Source organism: Bos mutus, chromosome 15, assembly GCF_027580195.1.
Source record: "Bos mutus isolate GX-2022 chromosome 15, NWIPB_WYAK_1.1, whole genome shotgun sequence".
In the NCBI taxonomy this organism is placed as follows: Eukaryota; Metazoa; Chordata; class Mammalia; order Artiodactyla; family Bovidae; genus Bos; species Bos mutus.
The window spans coordinates 38,743,799-38,765,570 of record NC_091631.1 but is presented as its reverse complement, the minus strand read 5'-3'; the positions used below and the strand labels follow the sequence as shown (position 1 = coordinate 38,765,570).

Genomic DNA, 21,772 nt, shown 5'->3' with positions numbered 1-21,772 from the left:
TTTCTGTACCTTGATTTTTTTCCAGAAATAGTCTGTACTCTCTTTTTTCATATGGACTCATACATAGTACCCTGCTCTACTCTCTATCCAACCTACACATATTGTTCTCTTTCCCAGTTACGGGTAGAGAGAAGTCTTCCAAGATCTTTAGTTTGTGTCTGTTTTCATGGTATCTTTTGGGAGTTCTGTATGCAAAGCAGTGGTTAAAGGGCTTCCAGGCTGATGGCCATCAAATGCTCTTTCATTGGTTTTGTGTCCACCCTCTTTTGCTGGGCCAGGTCCAGAAAACATCACTTGAGGGAGCTGCCTTGGGTACCAGGATCACAGCTGGTTGGGGTGCTGGCACGCCAAGGGACACTCTTCAGGACAGAAAAATGCATCCCAGAGACAAAGAGGATAGAAATCTGTGTTTTGAAGAATCTTTGTTTGAAGGAATTTTATTCAGGTTCTGAGAAGAAGTGAGTGTTCAGCAGAAAGGAATAATATGAATAAGCATTTACTCTAATAACAAAATAGTGTCAGCCACTGGAGTCCAGCCATGCCCCTCTGCTGTGAGGTACAGTTCTGTCCTCCCTAACATCAATCACAACAGCATGTACAGGGACTTACAGCTCACAGAGAGCTTAATCCCCCCAGGGATATTTCTGTGCAGGATCTCCACACGCATTGGGATGAGCCCGGGCCCACATGAATGACAACTGGAGTTACAAGACACAGTTTGTCCTGGAACTGCACAGACTTAAAAATATATATATAGCTAGGGGCGTTAAAAACCTCTGAGGTGTTTGGTACTGGAGATGGTACAGAACCTTCTAAGAGATTCCTAAAAGGGTTGACTCCTTTGACAGTTGTGGGGTCTGGAGACATTCAGGAAGCCTGCTGACAGGGTGAAGTCAAGGAAGAAGTGGACGCCCACGGGGCCTGACAGAGGGCGAGACAGGATAGGCCATCCGGCCCACGCTTCCCTGGCCTCCCTGAGTCCCGGCAACCAGAAAAAGGGTTGAGAGCCGGCAGGTGGGATCCACGCGAGAAGCCCAGCGGTCGAGCGGTGGAGCGCTGAGCCGAGCTCCCTCCGGAAGCCTGGAGGTTTCTGCGCGAGAGCAAGTGGGATACCCCTAGAGGTGGAATCTGCCGGCCTAGGACTGGGATTGGTGGCGCGCCCTCTCCGGGAGCCTCGGCTCTGGGGCAGCCAGCGCGGGCGCGGGTGGAGGCTCTGGAGCGTCCCTGGAGGGCGGGGGCCAGGGGCGGCCAGCAGGTGGGGCCCCGGGCCGGACTCCGCCCCACGCACCCTCCTCGTTGGTCCGCAACCGCCCAGCCCCGGCCCCTCTTCCGAGCCCGAGCGCGATTGGTGGCGGCGCTTGTCGCTCGGAGGGGGCCGGGCCGCTGGGCTCCGCGGTTCTCCCTGCCGCTGCCGCCGCCGCCGTCCTTCCAGCAGCGCGGGCGGGTCGGACCGCCAAGGCAATCGGCGCCCGGCGATGGGAAGCGGCGCGGCCGCGGATCCAGGCTGTGGCAAAGTTTTCCAGACGCTAATATCAAGGCGCGCGGCTGCCGACCACCAGTGACTGCTCCGAGTAGGGCTCGGAGATTTTTAATTTGGAAAAATAATCCACCTCATTTCCTTTGTCAAGCTCTCTCTCAAAGGCGGCCAGCGGCGGGAGCTCCAAACTTGGGCACGGCGGCTCCACTGCCAGCGGTCCGGGCTTTGGAGACCGTCGGGACTCAGGTGCTCCGGCGCCCGGCTGCCGCGGGCGTCCGAGGGGGTGTGATCGCGGGGGAGTCCCGGGTGCGCAGAGACAAGGGGCCCCCGGGAGCTCTATATGGAGGAGAGAGCCCAGAATGGTGTGCACCAGGAAGACCAAAACTTTGGTGTCCACTTGCGTGATCCTGAGCGGCATGACCAACATCATATGTCTGCTCTACGTGGGCTGGGTCACCAACTACATCGCCAGCGTGTATGTGCGGGGGCAGGAGCCGGCGCCCGACAAGAAGCTAGAGGAAGACAAAGGGGACACCCTGAAGATTATTGAACGGCTGGATCACCTGGAGAATGTCATAAAGCAGCATATCCAAGGTACGGGCGCCGGGGAAACTTGGGCAGCCCACGGGGCCGGGGAGTGCCCAGAGCCGTGCGCGGTGCGCCGAGGCTGGTGGGCATCTCTCGAGTGACTGCGGGGCTCTGAGGCCGCAGACGCTTGGCGGGGCTGCGTGTATGTTCTTGCCTGAGTACGGGACCCTCAGTGTCGGCGGCTGTGCGCGCTTCTCCAGGGCACACGTGTATGCGCGGGGCTCCACGCGCGGGTGTGTGCAGCTCGCTGGCGGTATGGGGGCGCGCTGCGCACGTGTCCCAGTGTGCGTGGGACTACCGGCTAGTTGCTCGAGGGCTCTCGGGGTCGCACACAGGTCCGGTTCAGAGTGTGGGTACGTGTGAATGTTGGTGTGTGTACAAGGGAGCGCTCAAAGGCAATCGAGCTCATTTGGCTACTGTTGGGCCTATGGGGAGAAGCGTGAGAGGCCCAAGTCGTTGCCATTTAGGACCTACAGGCTGCGGGACGAGCCAGAGCTGGGAAGACTGCACGGCCCTAGTCCCAGCCCGGCTGTGAGCGGCCCATAGGCAATTGGGTGTGCAGAGGTATCTGTGGCTAGGAGTGCTGTCTGAACCTTAGCGGTCTCCACCCACACCACAGCCCGCGGGTCCAAGACCCTCTCCAGGAGCAGGTGTTGGTGCGGTGAAGAAGCATGGGCTCCTGGAGCTCTGTCCACTGCGGTGGCGCCTCCGCCCAGGACTGGGAGAACCCGCCCTGGGCTGCCAGCGAAGGCCATTCCCTCCGGTAGCTCCACTCCCAGGCCCAGGGAGTGGCTGGGGCAGAGCAAACAGATTCGCGCGGGCTAGATCTGGAGTCAGGCTGAGCCGGGAGATTGCGCTCCAGGCCAGGGCTGGGGTCAAGGGAAGGATGGGGTACAGAGCACTCTCCCCAGGCGACCCTGTCCGATGAGCTGTCAGAGGCAGCAGATAGAGAGCTCCGGCTGGGCACCACAGGTCAGAGTGTGCACACACATGCCCGTCTCTCACGTTCACATTTCTTTTTTCTTTGCTTCTGTTCCCCCTGTTTTCTACCAGGCTTGTCAGCTTTTTAAGGGCAGGACAGCGCCAGCAGAGCCTAGTTCACCTGTCAACCAGGCAGACTTTGGCACATATCTGGTTGACTGTTTCTCTCCCAGGGGCACTCTCATTTGTTTACACATGGTTGTCAGGATCCAACCTTGCATCTGCTGCCCCTGCCATGGTGGGGACAGCTGCTCTCTACATTTGGTTTGCTTCCCGGTATGTACAAAAGTTCCTTCCCAGGGGGGAGGTTCAGGTGAGTGCAGGAGAGGTATACATATCCACGGTGCTTCCTGACTGACTGATGACTTTAAAACAAGTTCATGGCTCTGACGCCTCTGCTTCGCAGCTCTCCTTGGTACCTGCCACTGGGCTTGCATAGCAGACCAATTTATCTCTCTGATGTGCCTGTTGCTGTGTTTCTTACTTGTTCTTTTCCTTCCTGTGGTTCCAGATTGACAATTAGTCAGCAGTAGAAGTACAGTGTTTGCCCCAGGGTGATTCATAATGTTCCCAGAGGGATGTAGACCATACCTTACTTTGACATTTCTAGTTTGCCCACAGATTTTAAGAGATTTTCATTCACAGATTCTGTGTGTGTGTGTGTGTGTGTTCATGTTTCTGGAAAATGATCCTCTTGTGCTTTCCAGTCTGGTCAGGGAGGAGGTGAGCAAGATACTACATTGGGAAGCAGTGAGGAGATCTTGGGGTCATGGGCTCATCCCAGAGGGCACCTCTGTCATGTTGAATGTGGACCGTATCATGTGATTTATAAGACTCTACATGCAAATGAGCGCGGTGTGGAAGCTGAAAGGAGCCTTTGTGTTTTTGCTCCCAGGAAACCTTATAGCTATGCCTTGTTTGAAACTTTCAAATGTATACCTGAAAAAATTGAGAGGGGAAGAAAAAAAGAGGGTGCATTATCCTTAAAACGCATGGTGATCCAGCTCTCTTGTGTATGTGCAATGACTGTATTATGAGTCCTGTGGATATTCAGAAAAGGCCAGATTCTCAGCTGGAGAGGTAGAAGCCACAGTGCACAGTCGGGTGGGGAAGGGCCAGTGACTTAGCAAAGACTGGCCATGAGGCAGGGGGAGGCACAGGATGCTTGGCTGTTGTGCCATGATGGTGTTGCCAGAACTAGTGACAGCACCCCCAGTGATGCTGGAGCCGTCCTTCAGCAAGTAGTTGGGGGAATTTAAAGTAAAATTTGGCTTCCCTGGCGGCCCAGCTGGTAAAGAATCTGCCTGCAATACAGGAGACCCAGGTTCAATCCCTGGGTCAGGAAGATCCCTTGGAGAAGAGAATGGCTACCCAGTCCAGTATTCTTGCCTGGAGAAGTCCATGGACAGAGGTGCTGGGTGGGCTAGGGATTTATCTTACTTATGTAAGGGGCCTATGGCGTTTGGGACTGGCCAAATGCCACTTTCTGAAGGCAGAGGATGGGAAAGGAAAAGATCAGAGGCTTGTTCTTGATGATATGGGCCATTTACATGTATTCCACTGCCGAGTTTCCTCTAGTTAGTAGGGAGGGCCTTTTGAGCAAACCAGTTTACTCTGCTAAGCTCAGGGGGAATAGGGATAATAATAATAGTTAGTAGCTAAAAATTATATAGCACCAGCTGTGTGCCAGGCATTATTTAAGTACTTTATGTATGTTGACATTTAATTCTCCTCCCTCTATGAGGTAAGTATGTAAGCTCCGTTTTACGTATGGAGAGCTTATATAATTTGTCTAAGGTACAGAGATTTAAACCAAGCTCATGTTGCTTCAGGACCTGTGTTCTTAACCACATGCTGCTACTGCTAAGTCGCTTCAGTCATGTCTAACTCTGTGTGACCCCATAGATGGCAGCCTACCAGGCTCCCCCGTCCCTGAGATTCTCCAGGCAAGAACACTGGAGTGGGTTGCCATTTCCTTCTCCAATGCATGAAACTGAAAAGTGAAAGTGAAGTTGCTCAGTCGTGTCCGACTCTTTGAGACCTCATGGACTGCAGCCCACCAGGCTCCTCCATCCATGGGATTTTCCAGGCAAGAGTACTGGAGTGGGGTGCCATTGCCTTGCTATCTCTTAAGAGGGCCAGCGAGTCACAGGGGCAGCAGGGCTCTCCTAGAGTCCCTGGATGGTGGGAGTGGGTGTCGGAGTTGGAGACCTCAGAGGGTGGCCGAGGGATGATGGAGTCATAGCCTTTCCACTTGGAGACTCTTCCATAGTCAAACTCAGGAAGCTCTGGGTTTTGTTTCACACCAAAAGGCAGAGGTTACATTCACACAAGAAGTGTTTGTGGAACACCCAGGACAGTTCCTGGCACATTCTTCAGAGAGTGTGTGTTGGATGGCTGAGCACATGAATGAATGAGCACACAGTGCGGTGCCCAGGGCACTGGTTAGTCATTAGTAAAGCATTTCCATTCTCAAATGACTATGTTTTGCTTTGGAGCCTTGCACAGGCTCCTCTTTGCTTTGGAAGGAAAGTTGTCCTGGAAGCTGCAAATGTCACAAAATGTTCTACTGGATGTTCCATAGGACTTGCAATTAGAAGAGGCTTTGGAGCGTCACCCTGGAGCTACGTTCTAGTCATGACTGAAAAGTTTATTTTCCTCTTGGGGGTTGCAGTGATATTTCATTTTAATTTGTTTTCTGATTGAATGATTTAATTAGATGGTGTTTGGGAATCTCTTGGGAATGTAAATTGCAGTTTTGATCATTATTTTTTAACCAGATAGATGGTAAATGAGAGGGTGGATAACTCTGGATTTTAAAAATAGCATCCTGATGAATTGGAAACACAAAGCAAGTGTTCGTACAGGTCTGGTCTTGGAGGGTGCCATTGCCTTCTCCGGTCTTGGAGGAAAAAGATGGAATTGCTGGAGGTGGTGCAGTGGGTTAAGTACAGAGTGTGAAGGACGCTGGAGTGTTGGAGAGCTTAGGAAATGGACATGTGGGTTCACGTCTTACTGTGGAAGTCGAGCAGAAACCCATACAGCCTTTCTTTTTTCTTGGTTAGCATCTTTCTTGAATATAAAAACGAGTGAGCCAACATTAAATAAAATATTTTGAAATGTATAAAATTCCTCTAATTCATTCTAATCTAACACAACTATTTTGTATTTTGACATTGCCTTCTAGCTTTGTCCATCTGGCTCCATATTTAAAAATGCAGGTGTAGTCGTGGTTTACATGTAATTTTATATTCTGCTTTTCTCAGTTTGCTTTTTGTTAGAAGCACTTTTTCAATATTTGGTACATAGTTTATTGATTCTGTTGTTGTTGTTCAGTCGCCCAGTGGTATCCGACTCTTTGCGACCCCATGGACTGCAGCAAGCCAGGCCTCTCTGTCCCTCACCATCTCCTGAAGTTTGCCCAAGTTCATGTCCATTGCATGGGTGATGCCCTCTTCTTTTTCTGCCCTCAATCTTTCCCAGCATCAGGGACTTTTCCAATGAGTCAGCTGTTCGCATCAGATGACCAAAATACTGGAGTTTCAACTTCAACATCAGTCCTTCCAACGAGTATTCAGAGTTGATTTCTCTTATTGATTTAGTCCTTATTTATTGGAGGCCTGGTATGTGCCAGGCGCCACACTGAGTGGTGACTTTGGGTACAGTGGTGAATCCAGACGCTCCTGGTCCCTGTTGCAGTGAACGCGTTTTTGAAGGATGATAGTATACCTCTTCGGAGAAGGCAATGGCACCCCACTCCAGTACTCTTGCTTGGAAAATCCCATGGACGGAGGAGCCTGGTGGGCTGCAGTCCATGGGATCGAGAAGAGTCGGACATGACTGAGCGACTTCATTTTCACTCTTCACTCTCATGCATTGGAGAAGGAAATGGCAGCCCACTCCAGTGTTCTTGCCTGGAGAATCCCAGGGGCGGGGGAGCCTGGTGGGCTGCCGTCTCTGGGGCCGCACAGAGTTGGACACGACTGAAGCGACTCAGCAGCGGCAGCAGCAGCAGTATACCTCTTCTTCAACACAGTTTGGGTTTGAGTTAGCTAGTTTACTGAAAACCTGATTAAAGAAGAAACTAAAACAAAATATCACATGCATGCATTAAGTATTTTGTTTTACTGTGCATTCATTTCTCAGCTTTTTGATGGAAGGCCAAGGCTTTATCTTTGGTTTGGATCTGTTAAAGAAAACAGAACTAGAAATCTGACTTTGTAAACAGCTTCTTCATGGAATAAGCCACTCCCATAAAGTGCAGTTTACAAAGTCTGATTTCTAGTTCTGTTTTCTTTAGCATTCACTGAGAACTTGAAGGTACTTATGAAGCAGTGTCGTGGCCCACATTTTTATTACTTTGGTCTTTTGCAGTGACTTTGTTCATGAGTAATTTGACTGCTATTTCTGTGATTAGTTCTATAAAGTCTTTCCAAAGCTTTAAATTCATTTTCTTAGAAATAACTCTAAATTTTTAACGATGATCTTCCATTGGTTATATAACATGTAATTAAGTTATGCCGTTTCAATGACAAGTACCAAGATTCTAGACACATTTGGAAACAAACCCAGTGTACTCTTGGTTGGCTTATAATGCCATTGTTAGCTGGAAATGTAAATGGGGTGAGGGAGAGAAATTGACACAGAGGGACAATCGCATCCTGGTTTGGTTTTGTTTTTCATGGAGAGAATGAAAACATGCTTAATCTGGAGAGGCAATTAACTGGAGATTTCTTAAAGAGAGGGTTTCCCTGGTGGCTCAGCTGGTAAAGAATCCGCCTGTAATGTGGGACACTTGGGTTCAATCCCTGGGTTGGGAAGATCCCCTGGAGAAGGGAACGGCTACCCACTCCAGTATTCTGGCCTGGAGAATTCCATGGACTGTGTAGTCCATGGGGTTGCAAAGAGTCGGACAGGACTGAATGACTCTCACTTTCACTTTCTTTCTTAAAGAGAACTTTTACTGTATTTTTAGTGACTGTATAATATTCCACCATCAGTATACCGTTATTGATTTAACCCCTTGCCTATTATTGAACATTTTCTTTTCTATTATAACTAATCAGAAATAAACATCTTTACCTCACTGTGTTCTTCTTTGGAATGACTTTAATGATGCATTTCCACAAATGGGATTATTACTGACTCAAAAAATATGAACAATATTTATGAAAGATTGTTTTTCAAAAGGAAAATCTTTCTATACAGCCAATGGCAATATAATATTGTACCTGCTTCTCAGAGCCTGGCCAGCCTTGGGTGTTACCCTTCAACTTTTTCTGGGCAAATGTAACCACCATCAAATGTTCTATTCTTTTGCTTTGTACTTTCTTGATTACTGTAGAACTTAGCATCTTCTCCCGAGCCCTGTGTTTGCTTTAACTTTGTATTGGTGTCCTTTGCTGGTTTTTCTCTTGGGATATCAGTGTTTGCGATTTGTGTATTTTATGTATGTGTTTTATTTCCATATATCATTAATTGATGAAATTTATATCATGCCTGTATTCTATTTTATACACATAATTTTTGCTTTGCACATATGCTTTAGGGCAGTGATTCTCAAACTCTGTCCCCAGGAGCCCCAAGCTTCTAGAAGGTTTGATCTGGGACTTAAGAAATAGAAGGGTCAAGTGAGGTCTCTTTGATCCCTCCTTTCCTCATTCTCTCCCCTCTATGCAACCAATGCTGTTTCTCTTTCATCTGTCTTATATTTGGTTTTCTGTAAGATATTTCATTTTTTTAAAGGACTCTGCTTTCTTTTTAAAAAGGGGTTGGAAATCACTATTTTGGAAGAAAAGGAAACATCAGACTTAGATTTCTTTGAGGGATGATGATAGCGTAAAGAATTTAAGAGAGTAAATAAATCTAAAATGAAATTGAATTCCTGGGTGGTATACTTGTAACATCTATTTACCCTTCTGAATACCATGATTAATAATGTATTACATTATATGACTAATTTCTAAATCCATTATCTTACTTCACTGAGTCAAGATCATCTGAACAATGGGAGAAATGGATTATTAAGTGCTTTTGTTTCCTAAAATTTTATTAGGCATATTATGTGCATATTAATGTACCGGTAACAGTAATCAATTCAGTAACAGTAGGTTGGTCACCAAGATTACAAACACATATATGGTTCCTAAAAATACGAAAATATCCAAGGCCCAGTTGTTGGGAGGGTTTGGTTTTTTTTTTTGTCCCCTTATAGCTTTTGGATGTTACTGAGAATTGGCTAATGTCCTTCTCATCTCATCCCTGACTTGGCAGGGTTGTAAAGAAGATATCATTTTGATGTTTGCAAAATGCTTGAAGATTACTTGAGGAAAGGGTGTCATTTAAAGAGTAAACTTATTTATCCTTCAGAATGAACTGTGGCATGTGAAATTATAATAGTAACAGAGATTGATATTTTGAGAGAGTCCAATAGCAGAATGTAGAAGTTGAGCCCAATTATCTTTATTAATAGCCCAGGACCATATCTCCATGGAGTAGAAAAACCTTGCCAAAGAATACGACTTTTTTTACCATGGCCAAAGAATTTTCATTTTTATCCAGAAGTGTGTAGGCTGTAAAATAAATGAATTCCACATTCTTTCCCACTCACTTGACATAAATTGTTATTTGCCCTTGATAAGTAGGTTGATGTAGAGCCTCAAGGAGAATTCAGAATGAAATGTTGGAGAGCCACAGTTTGTTTTTCTGGTTTGTGAGGGCCTTGAAGGTCAGCTTCAGTTATTCGGATTTAGGTGGTCTGTGTTTTTTTAAAGCTGTTTGTGGGATCCAGAGCCAGTGCAGGGTTGCTGGAACATCTTCACTAGTGTCCTACAGGATTTCTGATGTCCCTTAACTTGGAAGTTGAATGGGCTACTGCTTTGATGTAGAGCTTGGGAGTCTCTTTAGGATTGTTGCCACTTTTCGTTGCTTGTGTTCTATTCTGGAGACTAGGACAGATAGGGTGCCTTGTGAGAGGCATATTGGAGGGCAGCCCAGATTGAGCTGATATTACACAGAAGGTCCTTTGTGGAAACACCAAACTGAGTATGAGTGATGAATGTAGCCAGAAGGCGCCAAGGTGGGATTTGGGGAGAGAGAGAGATGCTGGAAGGGCAGTCCATCACTGTGGCATGGGTACTTTGGTCGAGAGCAAGGGCCAGAGAGGTTTAGGTCCACTGGTTGATGGTCTCGATTCTGTAAATGGTGGATTGCACTTTTATGCTGACCTTGAAGGTCTCCCTAGGGCTGGAGTGCCTTGAATTTGCAAAGACTTGATAATTCCATTGTGCCTACAGTTGTTAACTTATCAAATTTCACTTTGCCTTCAGGGTCAGAGTGAGTGCCATTCCACAGGGCAATGCTTGAGCACAGGCGTTCTCCATGCTCCCCGCTCTTCACACACATGCCTTCGCATGCAGAGCACACACCCCAGGGCAGGGCCAGGACCACGCATGTCCCAACACGTTGCATTCATTCTCACTCCATCCCTTTCTCTCCCACACGAGAAAGCATATTAATATGCAAGAGAATGTGATAACCTTGAAATGGCTTCAATTCATAGTTAATCATTCATATGCTTTGGTACTTAAATTATTGTTAATAACACATTACTGCAAACGGTTCCAATTTACAATATGTTGTGACAATGACTGGAAACAGCTGCTGTTCTGGAATCTTCGGTGTGAGTCTTTGTACTCTATGGACCCAGCTGAATGCGGCCTACTGGAGCTTTAAGCAAGAGGATTCCTGATAGTGTGAACACTAATGCTTTGGTAGTTTTTTCTGGCTACACAATTATAGATTAAAATATGTTGCTAGGACAGATCATCCCAGTCAGTAGGTATGTATTTCTGAGATGTAGTTCTCTTTCACTGCCCAACATTCAATTTTAGTTTTGTGAAGGTTTGCTTTTGGGAGATGAAGCTGCCCTTCGTGATGCCAGTGGAAAGCCTTCATGTCCAACTCTAATGAGAGTGACAGACTTCCTTTATGATGGTATTGCTGAAATGGTACTGGGGCTGCCAGACACACTTTGTTCCGCTGCGTTTGTTACCACTGTCCTCTCTGAGCTCACATAAACAGTGTTTGGAGAGATCCAGAGAAGTGACATTAGCACTCATCTCCTCGGGACACATAAGAGCAATGGAAAATGATGCCTGAAGAGCAGGCTAAGGCCAGCTCTTCGGCATGATTGGGTTCATTCCACCCATGTCCAGAGTTTAAGATTCAGGGTAGAGCACCTATTTGACATGGTTAGGTGCTGCATCTATACTTAATTTTGTATTATTATTTTGTAAAATTTTTATTTACTTATTTATTTTTGGATGTTCTGGGTCTTTATTGCTGTACATGGAATCTCTCTAGTTGCAGCAAGCAGGGGCTTCTCTTGTTGCGGAGCATGGGCTCTAGATAGGTGGGCTCAGTAGGATCAGGATGTGCACCACCTCCTCTTGTGGTACACAGTCTTAGTTGCTCGGAGGATCTTTCTGGACCAGGGATCAAACCTGTGTCCCCTGAATTGGCAGGTGGATTCTTAACCACTGGACCCATAGGGATGTTGCATCTTAAGTTCTGGTGCCTGATTTGGCTTCAGTGGTCTGACTTGCTTATCCATCTCTGTCCTGTGGGGGCTTAGAGTTAAAAAGGCCACTGAGATCCTGCAGGAGAGGGAAGGCAGTTCAGCGACCAGGGCAAGATTTGAAACTTGGGCTAATAAGTGTCATGTTAGTGGTATATTAGGACTTAGGAGTACAAGATTGCTTGGGACAATGAATTTAAGAGTTAGAAAGCTAGGGAGAGATTTGAAGCTACAGAAATGCCAAATGAGAATGAAAGTTAAGAAGAGATTTGAAGTTACAGAAATGCCAAATGATAATCTTAGCCAAACCCTTGATTTATTTTAAGAGCAACAGGCATATAAAGAATTGAAGCTGGATGATATCAAAGGGAACAGAGGACGAGAACTACTCCTATGGGTCAGAGACTGGGCTGGTGCTGTCCACGCATGATCGCCTTTTAGCGTCACTGCATGGTGAGGGAGAGTTTGAGAGGCGAGAACATTGAGACATAGAGACTTAGAGAGTTTGCCCAAGGTCACAGAGCTGCTAGGTGGTGGAGCCAGAAAGGGAAACTGTCTCCAGCATTTGTGCTCTCTCCAGAAGAGAACAGAAGATGACAGTCTCACAGAGGAGGGACTGGAAGATCATTTTATCAAAGATGGTTTTCAAATGTAAGCTTAGAGGCCTTAGGTCTAGCAGGAGACTGATGAAAAAGGGATCCAGGCAGGCGGCTTGCTTTATCCTCGTATAATTAAGGAACCTCGGAGTCGGGGTGCTAGCATGGGAGACTCCAGAAAGCCCTTTCTCTGGAATCACTCTGAGCCCCCCAGGAACTTGGCCTCATAGGAAAAGCGGCGTGTGCTGGCTGCAGGCTGGACCTCATTCAGATTTCACATGTGACTTTCAAACTCCTATAATGCTTTCCTGTGCACTGGCGCAGCCAAGTGGCTCCTAGGGTGACCAACTAGCCCTGCTTGACTTCCCCTCTTTTTAAAAAAGTTTATTTATTTATCAGCCACACTGCGTGGCATGCAGGATCTTAGTTCCCTGACCAGGGATCGAACCTGCACCGCCTGCAGTGGAAGTGTGAAGTCTTAACCACTAGATTGCCTGGGAAGCCCAAAGACTTTCCCTTTTTTAAAACTGAAATTCCTGTGTCTGCGGAGGACCCTCAAACTTGGGAAAACCTGGAGAGTTGGTCATCCTCATCTTCTCAAGCTGGTAAATTCTTTTCTTTTTTTTCTTTTCAATGGTAACTCCTAGCATCATGGTAAACATAGCTTTTCTGATTGTACCACATCTGTGTCTTCTGCTCTCTGATCTTGAACGTTGACTTTGTCCAAGAGTGGCAGAGGGGATGGTGAGGGTCTGGCAGCCCCTGCCCCATTTGCTCTGCCCCCACAAGCTGCCTCCTCTCTTCTTTGTTATTCATTCTGCCTTAATACTCCCTCTTTTTTTTTTTTTCTCAGCTGTCTGAGCCTCTCAGGATTTGGAAAGGAAAAAACAATTGCTGTAAAGGAAAGCTCTAATAAAGTGGTTTGGGCACAAAACATCAGCAGCTGTTTATTTGCCCAAAACAGTAGGAGTCCGTATTAATAACCTTGTGAGTTATATGCTGGGAAGTTAAAAGTAAGCAAAAATCTTACTTGAGACCCACAGATGTGACTTTATTCCTTTATTGAACTAATCTCTCTTCCTGTTTATGCTGGTGACATTTTCTATTATCCATGTGGAGGATCCTTTTTGATCTTCTGTTTCAGATTTATTTAGCTGTGCCTGGGTAGGGTCCCAGAGCAGAGAGGTTTTCTGGTTTCTCTTTATTGCAGTTATGATCTTTGGCGTTTATGTGGTTCCTGCCTCAAAGGATCTTGATGAGTGGGACAGGCTTTTTGTAATTAATCATCATCATATTTCTCTGAAGGGAGAGAAGGAGCCACCAAGTAATGGGAGGGGTGTTGGTAAGGCTGTAGACGTGCCTCACAGTTGGAGAAGCAGTCTTTTAACATTTCTAAATCTCACTTTAATAATAAACTGATCCTCTGATTTACTTTGCTTTTTAAAAAGAGTATATGGGAGGAAAGTATAACAGGCAAGAATTATGACGTATACTCTCCAAGACTATAATTGGGCCAGACTTTTAAAAAATTTTATTAGAACCTGAGGGCCCTCCCCAGTGGCTCAGTGGCAAAAACCAAAACCAAAACAACCCACCTGCAATGCAGGAACCATAGGAGACGCGGGTTTGATCCCTGGGTTGGGAAGATCCCTGGAGGAGGCATGGCAACCCACTCCAGTATTCTTGCCTGGAGAATCCCCATGGACAGAGGAGACTGGTAGGCTACGGTCCATAGGGTTGTGAAAAGTAGGACACTACTGAAGCGACTTAGCATGCATGCATGAGGATTTATATTAGAAGGAGAATCCAAAGGAAAATAATGGAAGAAAATTTTATCAATGATTCAAAAATTAAAATAGAAGAACAAAGGAGAGGAGGGGTTGTAGAAATAGCTCTGAACTTGTCTAGAGAAGAAACTGGACGAGGAAGTGAATCAATATCTGTTGAGCACCTGTTATATGCTAAACGCTTTACATGTGAAAACTCATTTTAACTTTGTAAGCAACCCTGTGGGATTATGTTGTTACCCCCATTTTACAGACAAGGAAATCCAGTCTGCGTGACTGTAGTTAGCTTGTCCAAGGCGATGCAGTTAGTAAGTTACCTCTCTCCAGCTCCTTAGTATGGAGCTAGGCACCCTCTTGTTTTTCTGCTCCAGTGATGCTAAGCAAGAGAAAATAGGATCACCCCTTTCTCTCAGTAGGAAGGTTGCAGGTGATACTAGAAGGATTCATGAGAGGAGCATGACCCTGAGGTAGGTCAGCAAGCGACTGTTTTCTTAGTGCCCTTCCCTGGAGGTACAGGAGGTGGCCTGTGCCAGGGGTTGTCAGGCTGGAGTGCTGTGGAAGGCTAAGAGACTGAAGGCCTGGCTCTTCACACCCAGCAGTATCTCTGTTTCTAGGAGAAGACTTCAGTTCAGTTCAGTCACTCAGTCATGTCCGACTCTTTGCGACCCCATGAACCACAGCACTCCAGGCCTCCCTGTTCATAACCAGCTCCTGAAGTCCACCCAAACCCATGTTCAGTGAGTCAGTGATGCCATCCAACCATCTCATCCTCTGTTGTCCCCTTCTCCTCCTGCCCTCAATCTTTCCCAGCATCAGGGTCTTTTCAAATGAGTCAGCTCTTTGCATCAGGTGGCCAAAGTATTGGAGTTTCAGCTTCAGCATCAGTCCTTCCAATGAACACCCAGGACTGATCTCCTTTAGGATGGACTGGTTGAATCTCCTTGCAGTCCAAGGGACTCTCAAGAGTCTTCTCCAACACCACAGTTCAAAAGCATCAATTCTTTGGCGCTCAGCTTTATTTAAAGTCCAACTCTCACATCCATACATGACCACTGGAAAAACCATAGCCTTGACTAGATGGACCTTTGTTGGCAAAGTAATGTCTCTGCTTTTCAATATGCTGTCTAGGTTGGTCATAACTTTCCTTCCAAGGAGTGTCTTTTAATTTCATGGTTGCAGTCACCATCTGCAGTGATTTTGGAGCCCAGAAAAATAAAATCAGCCACTGTTTCCACTGTTTCCCCATCTATTTCCCATGAAGTGATGGGACCGGATTCCATGATCATAGTTTTCTGAATGTTGAGCTTTAAGCCAACTTTTTCACTCTCCTCTTTCACTTTCATCAAGAGACTCTTTAGTTCTTCTTCACTTTCTGCCATAAGGGTGGTGTCATCTGCATATCTGAGGTTATTGACAATTTCTCCCAGCAATCTTGATTCCAGCTTGTACTTCCTTCAGCCCAGCATTTCTCATGATGTACTCTGCATATAAGTTAAATAAGCAGGGTGACAATATACAGCCTTGACGAACTCCTTTTCCTATTTGGAACCAGTCTGTTGATCCAAGTCCAGTTCTCACTGTTGCTTCCTGACCTGCATACAGGTTTCTCAAGAGGCTGGTCAGGTGGTCTGGTATTCCCATCTCTTGAAGAATTTTCCACAGTTTATTGTGATCCACACAGTCAAAGGCTTTGGCATAGTCAATAAAGCAGAAATAGATGTTTTTCTGGAACTCTCTTGCTTTTTCCATGATCCAGCGGTTGTTGGCAATTTGATCTCTGGTTCCTCTGCCTTTTCTAAAACCAGCTTGAACATCTGGAAGTTCGTGGTTCATGTATTGCTGAAGCCTGGCTTGGAGAATTTTGAGCATTACTTTACTAGCGTGTGAGATGAGTGCAATTGTGTGGTAGTTTGAGCATTCTTTGGCGTTGCCTTTCTTTGGGATTGGAATGAAAACTGACCTTTTGCAGTCCTGTGGCCACTGCTGAGTTTTCCAAATTTGCTGACATATTGAGTGCAGCACTTTCACAGCATCATCTTTCAGAGTTTGAAATAGCTCAACTGGAATTCCATCACTTCCACTAGCTTTGTTTGTAGTGATGCTTCCTAAGGCCTACTTGACTTCATGACTTAAGTGTGAACAAAACCATCTCCTCTGCTCATTCAGAGCAAAGCTTCACTGAAGTGTCTTCCAGGATCAGGGGATGGCGTCAAGTTGGGGGCCGTGAAGTGGAGCGTTGCATACAGAGGAAACTGCAGACATGTCCAGGTTTGTCCATAATTCCCATTTAATCAAGAAAGCAACATATCTGGGCTCAGGTGTATAGAATGTGGGCCCTAGTTCTGTGGGCAGGTGTTGGAGAGGGGCCCCAGATCTAGCACTAAGGCTTGGGGTGGAGGCTTGGGATGGTTGGAAGAAACTACTTCCAAGTTCCTGTTCCTCTCTCCTATGACTCAGAGTTTGACAGTGACCTGGGAGGTACTCCTACCTTCTGTTGGTCACGTGCTCAGATTCTTTCCTTTCTTCATCCAACTAGCTTTTATTAAGCACCTAGTAAGTGGTGGAGGTATGTCAGTGGGATGAAGACAGACGTATGAAGGGTTTGCAATGAAGTGAGATAGTCAGGTGCCTTCTGATAAAGAGAAGCTTGAAGAAAATTAGGTGTGAGGTCTGTCTGGGGTAACAGTTCCAGGTGGAGGAAACAACAGGTGTGCAAAGTCCAAGGTAGGAGTGGACCTGGTGTCTGTGGATTTGAGAACAGTGTGGCCAGGGCAGAGCGACTGTGGGAGAAAGGGGTAGGGGGTGAGGTCAGAGAGGGCCAGTCGGGGAGCAGGTTGTACTGGCCTTGGAGGACACTGTGGAAGAAATGTCCTGGGAGAAAGGGGGAGCCCTGGGAAGGGGTCGCAGAGGAGCCCAGCTTTTAAAGGCACCAATCCAGGCTTTTCTGTGGCTACTTCTGAACACGCCTTATGGGCTTGACTCTGTGCCAGGCATGTCAGGAAATGATAAAATATGTAGGACACAGTCCTTTGCTTTGAAAATCTCATCGTCAGGCTAGGAAGACAACCCAAGAAACAGGTGATGATCTTTTGCAAACTAACAAATGTAGTGAGGGTTAATACTGAATTCTCGAAGAGTGTGCTGGTAGAGCAGAATGGGGAGGAGCTGGGATTTAATGACACACCTTTGGAGAATGAGGAGGATTTAGAGGAGTGGAATAGAGAAGTTTAGGAGAGGGCAAGTTCAGGCATTAAGTAAAACCAACAGTTACCTGGAAGAGGGAAACCAGAGTCTTGTGAATTGTGGCAAAGTGTGTGCAGGCAGACAGTGGCTGGAATCAGCGTGGCCCTTTACAGACTGGGTGACCTTGGGCAAGGCTCTTCACTTCCCTGTGCCTCAGTTTCCCCAGCTATGGAAATGAGGATGACTGCTCCTTAAACCCTGTAGGATTGTTGTGCTGATTAAGAGTTGAAACTAATTGAGGTGCTGATTAAATGCGGGACTGGACAGCACCCCACCCTGCCTATCACTTGGTGGGCATGTGGTGGGGAGCACGTTCTTTCCTTCAGTCTTCCATTTTCCCTCTTCCTTTCGTTCCCACCACCTTTTCCTCTTGGAGCTGGCATAGAAAATACAGTCAGGGATACATTTTCTGGTTGTAACACCCAGACTATCAACCTTGATCCCTGTTACAGTGCAGCTGACAGGATGAGTGTGTTAGGACTTCCCCAGTTAAGGCCAACCTGGGATGGTTCAGCTTTTGAACTGTGGTGTTGGAGAAGGCTCTTGAGAGTCCCTTGGACTGCAAGGAGATCCAACCAGTCCATCCTAAAGGAGATCAGTCCTGGGTGTTCATTGGAAGGACTGATGCTGAAGCTGAAACTCCAATACTTTGGCCACCTGATGCGAAGAGCTGACTCATTTGAAAAGACCCTGATGCTGGGAAAGATTGAGGGCAGGAAGAGAAGGGGACGACAGAGGATGAGATGGTTGGATGGCATCACTGACTCAATGGACATGGGTTTGGGTGGACTCCAGGAGTTGGTGATGGACAGGGAGGCCTGGAGTGCTGCAATTCATGGGGTCGCAAAGAGTCGGACCCGACTGAGCGACTAACTGAACTGAACTGAGATGGTTCAGAAGTGAGGTTAGAGGGGAGCCCAGCCTCACACTGTGACATTTGGACACCTGGAGTGTTTCAGTTTGATTTGACTGTTGCCTGGTAATCTTTAAGCCCGCAGGCCTGGGGACCTGCCCTCATTTGTAGAGAAATATTTGTTTTGTAAAATAAAGCCCACTTGGCATCACAGTGGTCCGGGGACAATGTTAGGAATGCACTGTTTGTAGAAACCTGGTGGGAGAGTTATGCAAGGTATCCTGTTACCTGGTCCAGAATCTCTTTTCCTCAAATCCCTGGTAGTGGAAGAGCCTCCTGGAGGAGAGAAGTGTTTTCTTCCATCTCAACCCACCTCCCAACAGAACTGGAGCTGCAACAGCCTGTCTTCCTGCTGGGGGGAATTTGATTTAACACAAAGCAACGTGACTTATAATTTCAATTGCAGGCAGGAAGGTATGATTTAAGACAATTGTCAGGAAGATTCAATTTAATCTTTTCTTTCTTTCTTCTCTACAAAATGTGCATTTTGTTGCATGATCTAATTTTAATATACATTCTTTACAACTCAAAGATAGATGTAGTTTCATATTGAGAAGGTACATTCTACATTTTTTTAAAAAAAGTACTTATCTATTTAAAGTCCTTTTTGAAAGAGATCCCTTACTAGTGACAGAAAACAGAGGGATGGTTTTGCTTTTTTACTAGAGAGAATCGAGGTAAATCATTATGAAACTTCCTGGACAATAAACCATTTCTTGATTAGTGGGAATTTTTTTTGATCACTTAAGAGTAGGGGATAAGAATTGCCTTAACAAAACAATTAAAATATTTCTTTTATGTACCTAAAACTATACAATTGTGAATGTTTTCAACAACAGCTAGTTGCTTGTTTTCTTTTTTTTTTTAATTTCAGCAAACAGCATATGTATTTTTTGGTTTGTAGTTACTTTAGAAGTACAGAAATTATGCATTGATTTTTATAAATCAAAAATTAAATCTTATTTCACTCTGGTCACTATTAGAAACAAAGTATTGTGTGATGCAGCTCTGTGTAGCCCCTTCCCTCTTTCTTCACCTATTAAACAAAAAAGTTGAGCTGTCCAACTTTGGCAGTTCCCAAGTCACGTCAACTGTGAAGGCTGTTGTCTGAAGGCTCTTTATTGAGATTCAGAGTATGCTAGAACCAGAAGGTACAAGAGGACCCTCACCCTCAAACTTTGTGCTGAGGGATGCACGACCCAGAGCAACTTGGTGACTGCCCTGAGGATCCTCCCCTTGGTGCCAGAGATTCTGGGATGGGGGTGGAGAGGTCCTGAGTCAGTTCTAGAAAATTCCCCTCTATATCCTGTTACTCCCTTCAACATGAGAAGAAACTTCCGCAGTGAGAAGTAACCCTTTGTTGTGTATTCTCAGATGAAGTTGGGTGCTCCAGGGACAGAGGATGGGCAGACTTCTTTCTATGAGGTGAGGCTGGAGGGGCCCTGTCTGGGTCCTTGGGGCCTGCACCCCAGCACCTGGGATCCTGTCCAGGACTGGGGACGCAGCACTCGGAGCAGAACCTGTGTTCAGGTCCCGCAGCACATGGCAGCTCCTGGTGGTGCAGTCTTTATATCAGGAGCAGGCCTTTCAAACCTGCACAGTGGTGCAGATGGAGAAGGGGCAGAGATTTTGCGCCAAGGACAGGAAAAGAGAAAAAAATCAACAATTATCAGGCACTGACTAGTTGTTTGGTTGGTACTGTTAATCTTTGTACTATTAGGATTTAATCCTTAAAATCATATCCTTAGCCCCATTTTACAGGTGAGAAAGTTGTACTATACACTGACTGTTCATCTGCTTTCCCATTAGACTGTAAGTTCCCTGAGAGTGGAGACAGAGTCCTATTTTTTTCCATTTTTCTGTGTTTCACTGGAAACTACACGCCAGTAGGGCGTATGCTGCTGCTAAGTCACTTCAGTCGTGTCTGACTCTGTGTGACCCCATAGATGGCAGTCCACCAGGCTCCGCCGTCCCTGGGATTCTCCAGGCAAGAACACTGGAGCAGGTTGCCATTTCCTTCTCCAATGCATGAAAGTGAAAACTGAAAGTGAAGTCACTCAGTCGTGTCCGACTCTTAGCTACCCCATGGACTGCAGCCTACCAGGCTCCTCCATCCATGGGATTTTCCAGGCAAGAGTACTGGAGTGGGGTGCCATTGCCTTCTATAGTTGGGTTAATTAGGAATTTGTTGAGTGACTAAATGAATAAATAAGCAGACCTGCCTAAACCCACTTAGTAAGAGGATTCACACCCAGGTCTCTGGCTTCAGAGTCGTCTGGAAGGGAAGCCAGGGGCCCAAAGAGCTGATTCTTGTCCCTCCAGGCTTGGGGGTGGCTTCTGTGAGGATGTCTCACGCTGTGCCCGCCTTCTTGATCAGCGACAGGAAGACATGCAGTCCTGGGGCCTCTCTCATGGCCTCTCATGGCTTACACTGCTGTTTCAAGGTTTAATTAAAGGGACGCCATGGCTCTGTGTGTGTGTGTGTGTGTAAAATGTGCTTTCCTCCATGGAGATCTCCCAGGAACCAGCTTGTGAGAAAAGCCTGGAGCCTTCAAGGGACCCACGATGTCTTTATTGTAATGAAGCTGTCACTTGTGGCCACTTTCAAAAGAAAGCAATCCCGTGGGTACCGAAGAGGAAGAGTAAACCGCACCAAAAGCGGAGAATGACTCCAGAAAAGATGCAGCTGAACAGGATGTCTATGTTTCAGGAGGAGAGATGAAGTTGAGATCATTTAAATGGATATCTGGTGAGTCAATTGGAAGGAGAAAGTATAGCTTAATTTCCAAGAAAGAATAAAGAACTCCTCCGGGCCCCGGAGCTAAGAGAAAGTTAGCTTTTGGCTTCTGGCTGGACTCGGTCTCCTCTCTGCCCTGAGGCCTCTGTGAGAGCCACACCCTTTTAGGGTGTCTCGGGTGGTGGTGGTGAATTGCGATCTGACCTTTCACACTCAGAAGGCTCATGGACTGTGAGAGGAGGAAGGACTCTCAGAGAATGACTCCCGAGTCAGGAGAGGGAGAGGGTTTCCCTTCCTGCTCTGTTGAAATTCCTTGGGCATCACAGGCAGGAGCTGGTGCAAAAAGCAGGGCTGGGCAGCCCAGACCTCCTGGGCCCCCGGGTGCCACCTGGGAAATCACCCGCCCATGGGTGCAGGTCTTCAGAGTGGCCCAGCACAGCTTCTCCCATCCTCCCCAGTTGGTACAGCCAAGACATGGTCACAGGAAGAAGTTTCTTCTCAGACTCTGCCCACCAGGACAGAGCAGCCCATTGGCAGGAGCTAAGGATTACTACAATTTTTCTTTTCCTATTATTCCCTGATATTTTCAATTTGAGAAGAGTCATTTAAGCAGTAGGGTGGAAGAGGGCATAGTAGACATAGGGGAAAAATTGAAAATGTCATTTAAAAATGACTATTCCATTCTTCTTATACCTCAATAGACAGATGGCTGCCTCACCTTTTGCCTGTGGCCATGAGCAAATAGCCCAATGGGTGAGCTGAGGAGAGCAGTGATTTTGTTTTTCTTTTCATTTCAAACAGATTGTATAGCCCTTGGGGTGTGGGGGACCAGTGGAATGAAGCTCTGAGCTGGGAAACTAATTATGCCTCCC

General features: G+C 46.6%; 1 protein-coding gene across 2 annotated transcripts in view; it reads left to right on the top strand.

Moving 5' to 3' along the window:
* Positions 1 to 1,399: 1,399 nt before the first annotated feature.
* GALNT18 (polypeptide N-acetylgalactosaminyltransferase 18) overlaps positions 1,400 to 21,772 on the top strand; it is a 373,443-nt gene continuing 353,070 nt past the window's right edge. Inside the window, exon 1 of one of the 2 annotated variants that reach the window (XM_070383928.1) lies at positions 1,400 to 2,071. In XM_070383928.1, the coding sequence (XP_070240029.1) occupies positions 1,837 to 2,071 (235 nt within the window). In that variant the 5' untranslated portion in view covers positions 1,400 to 1,836. The remainder of the gene's footprint in view (positions 2,072 to 21,772) is intronic. The other variant, XM_005887188.2, reaches the window with a different exon arrangement.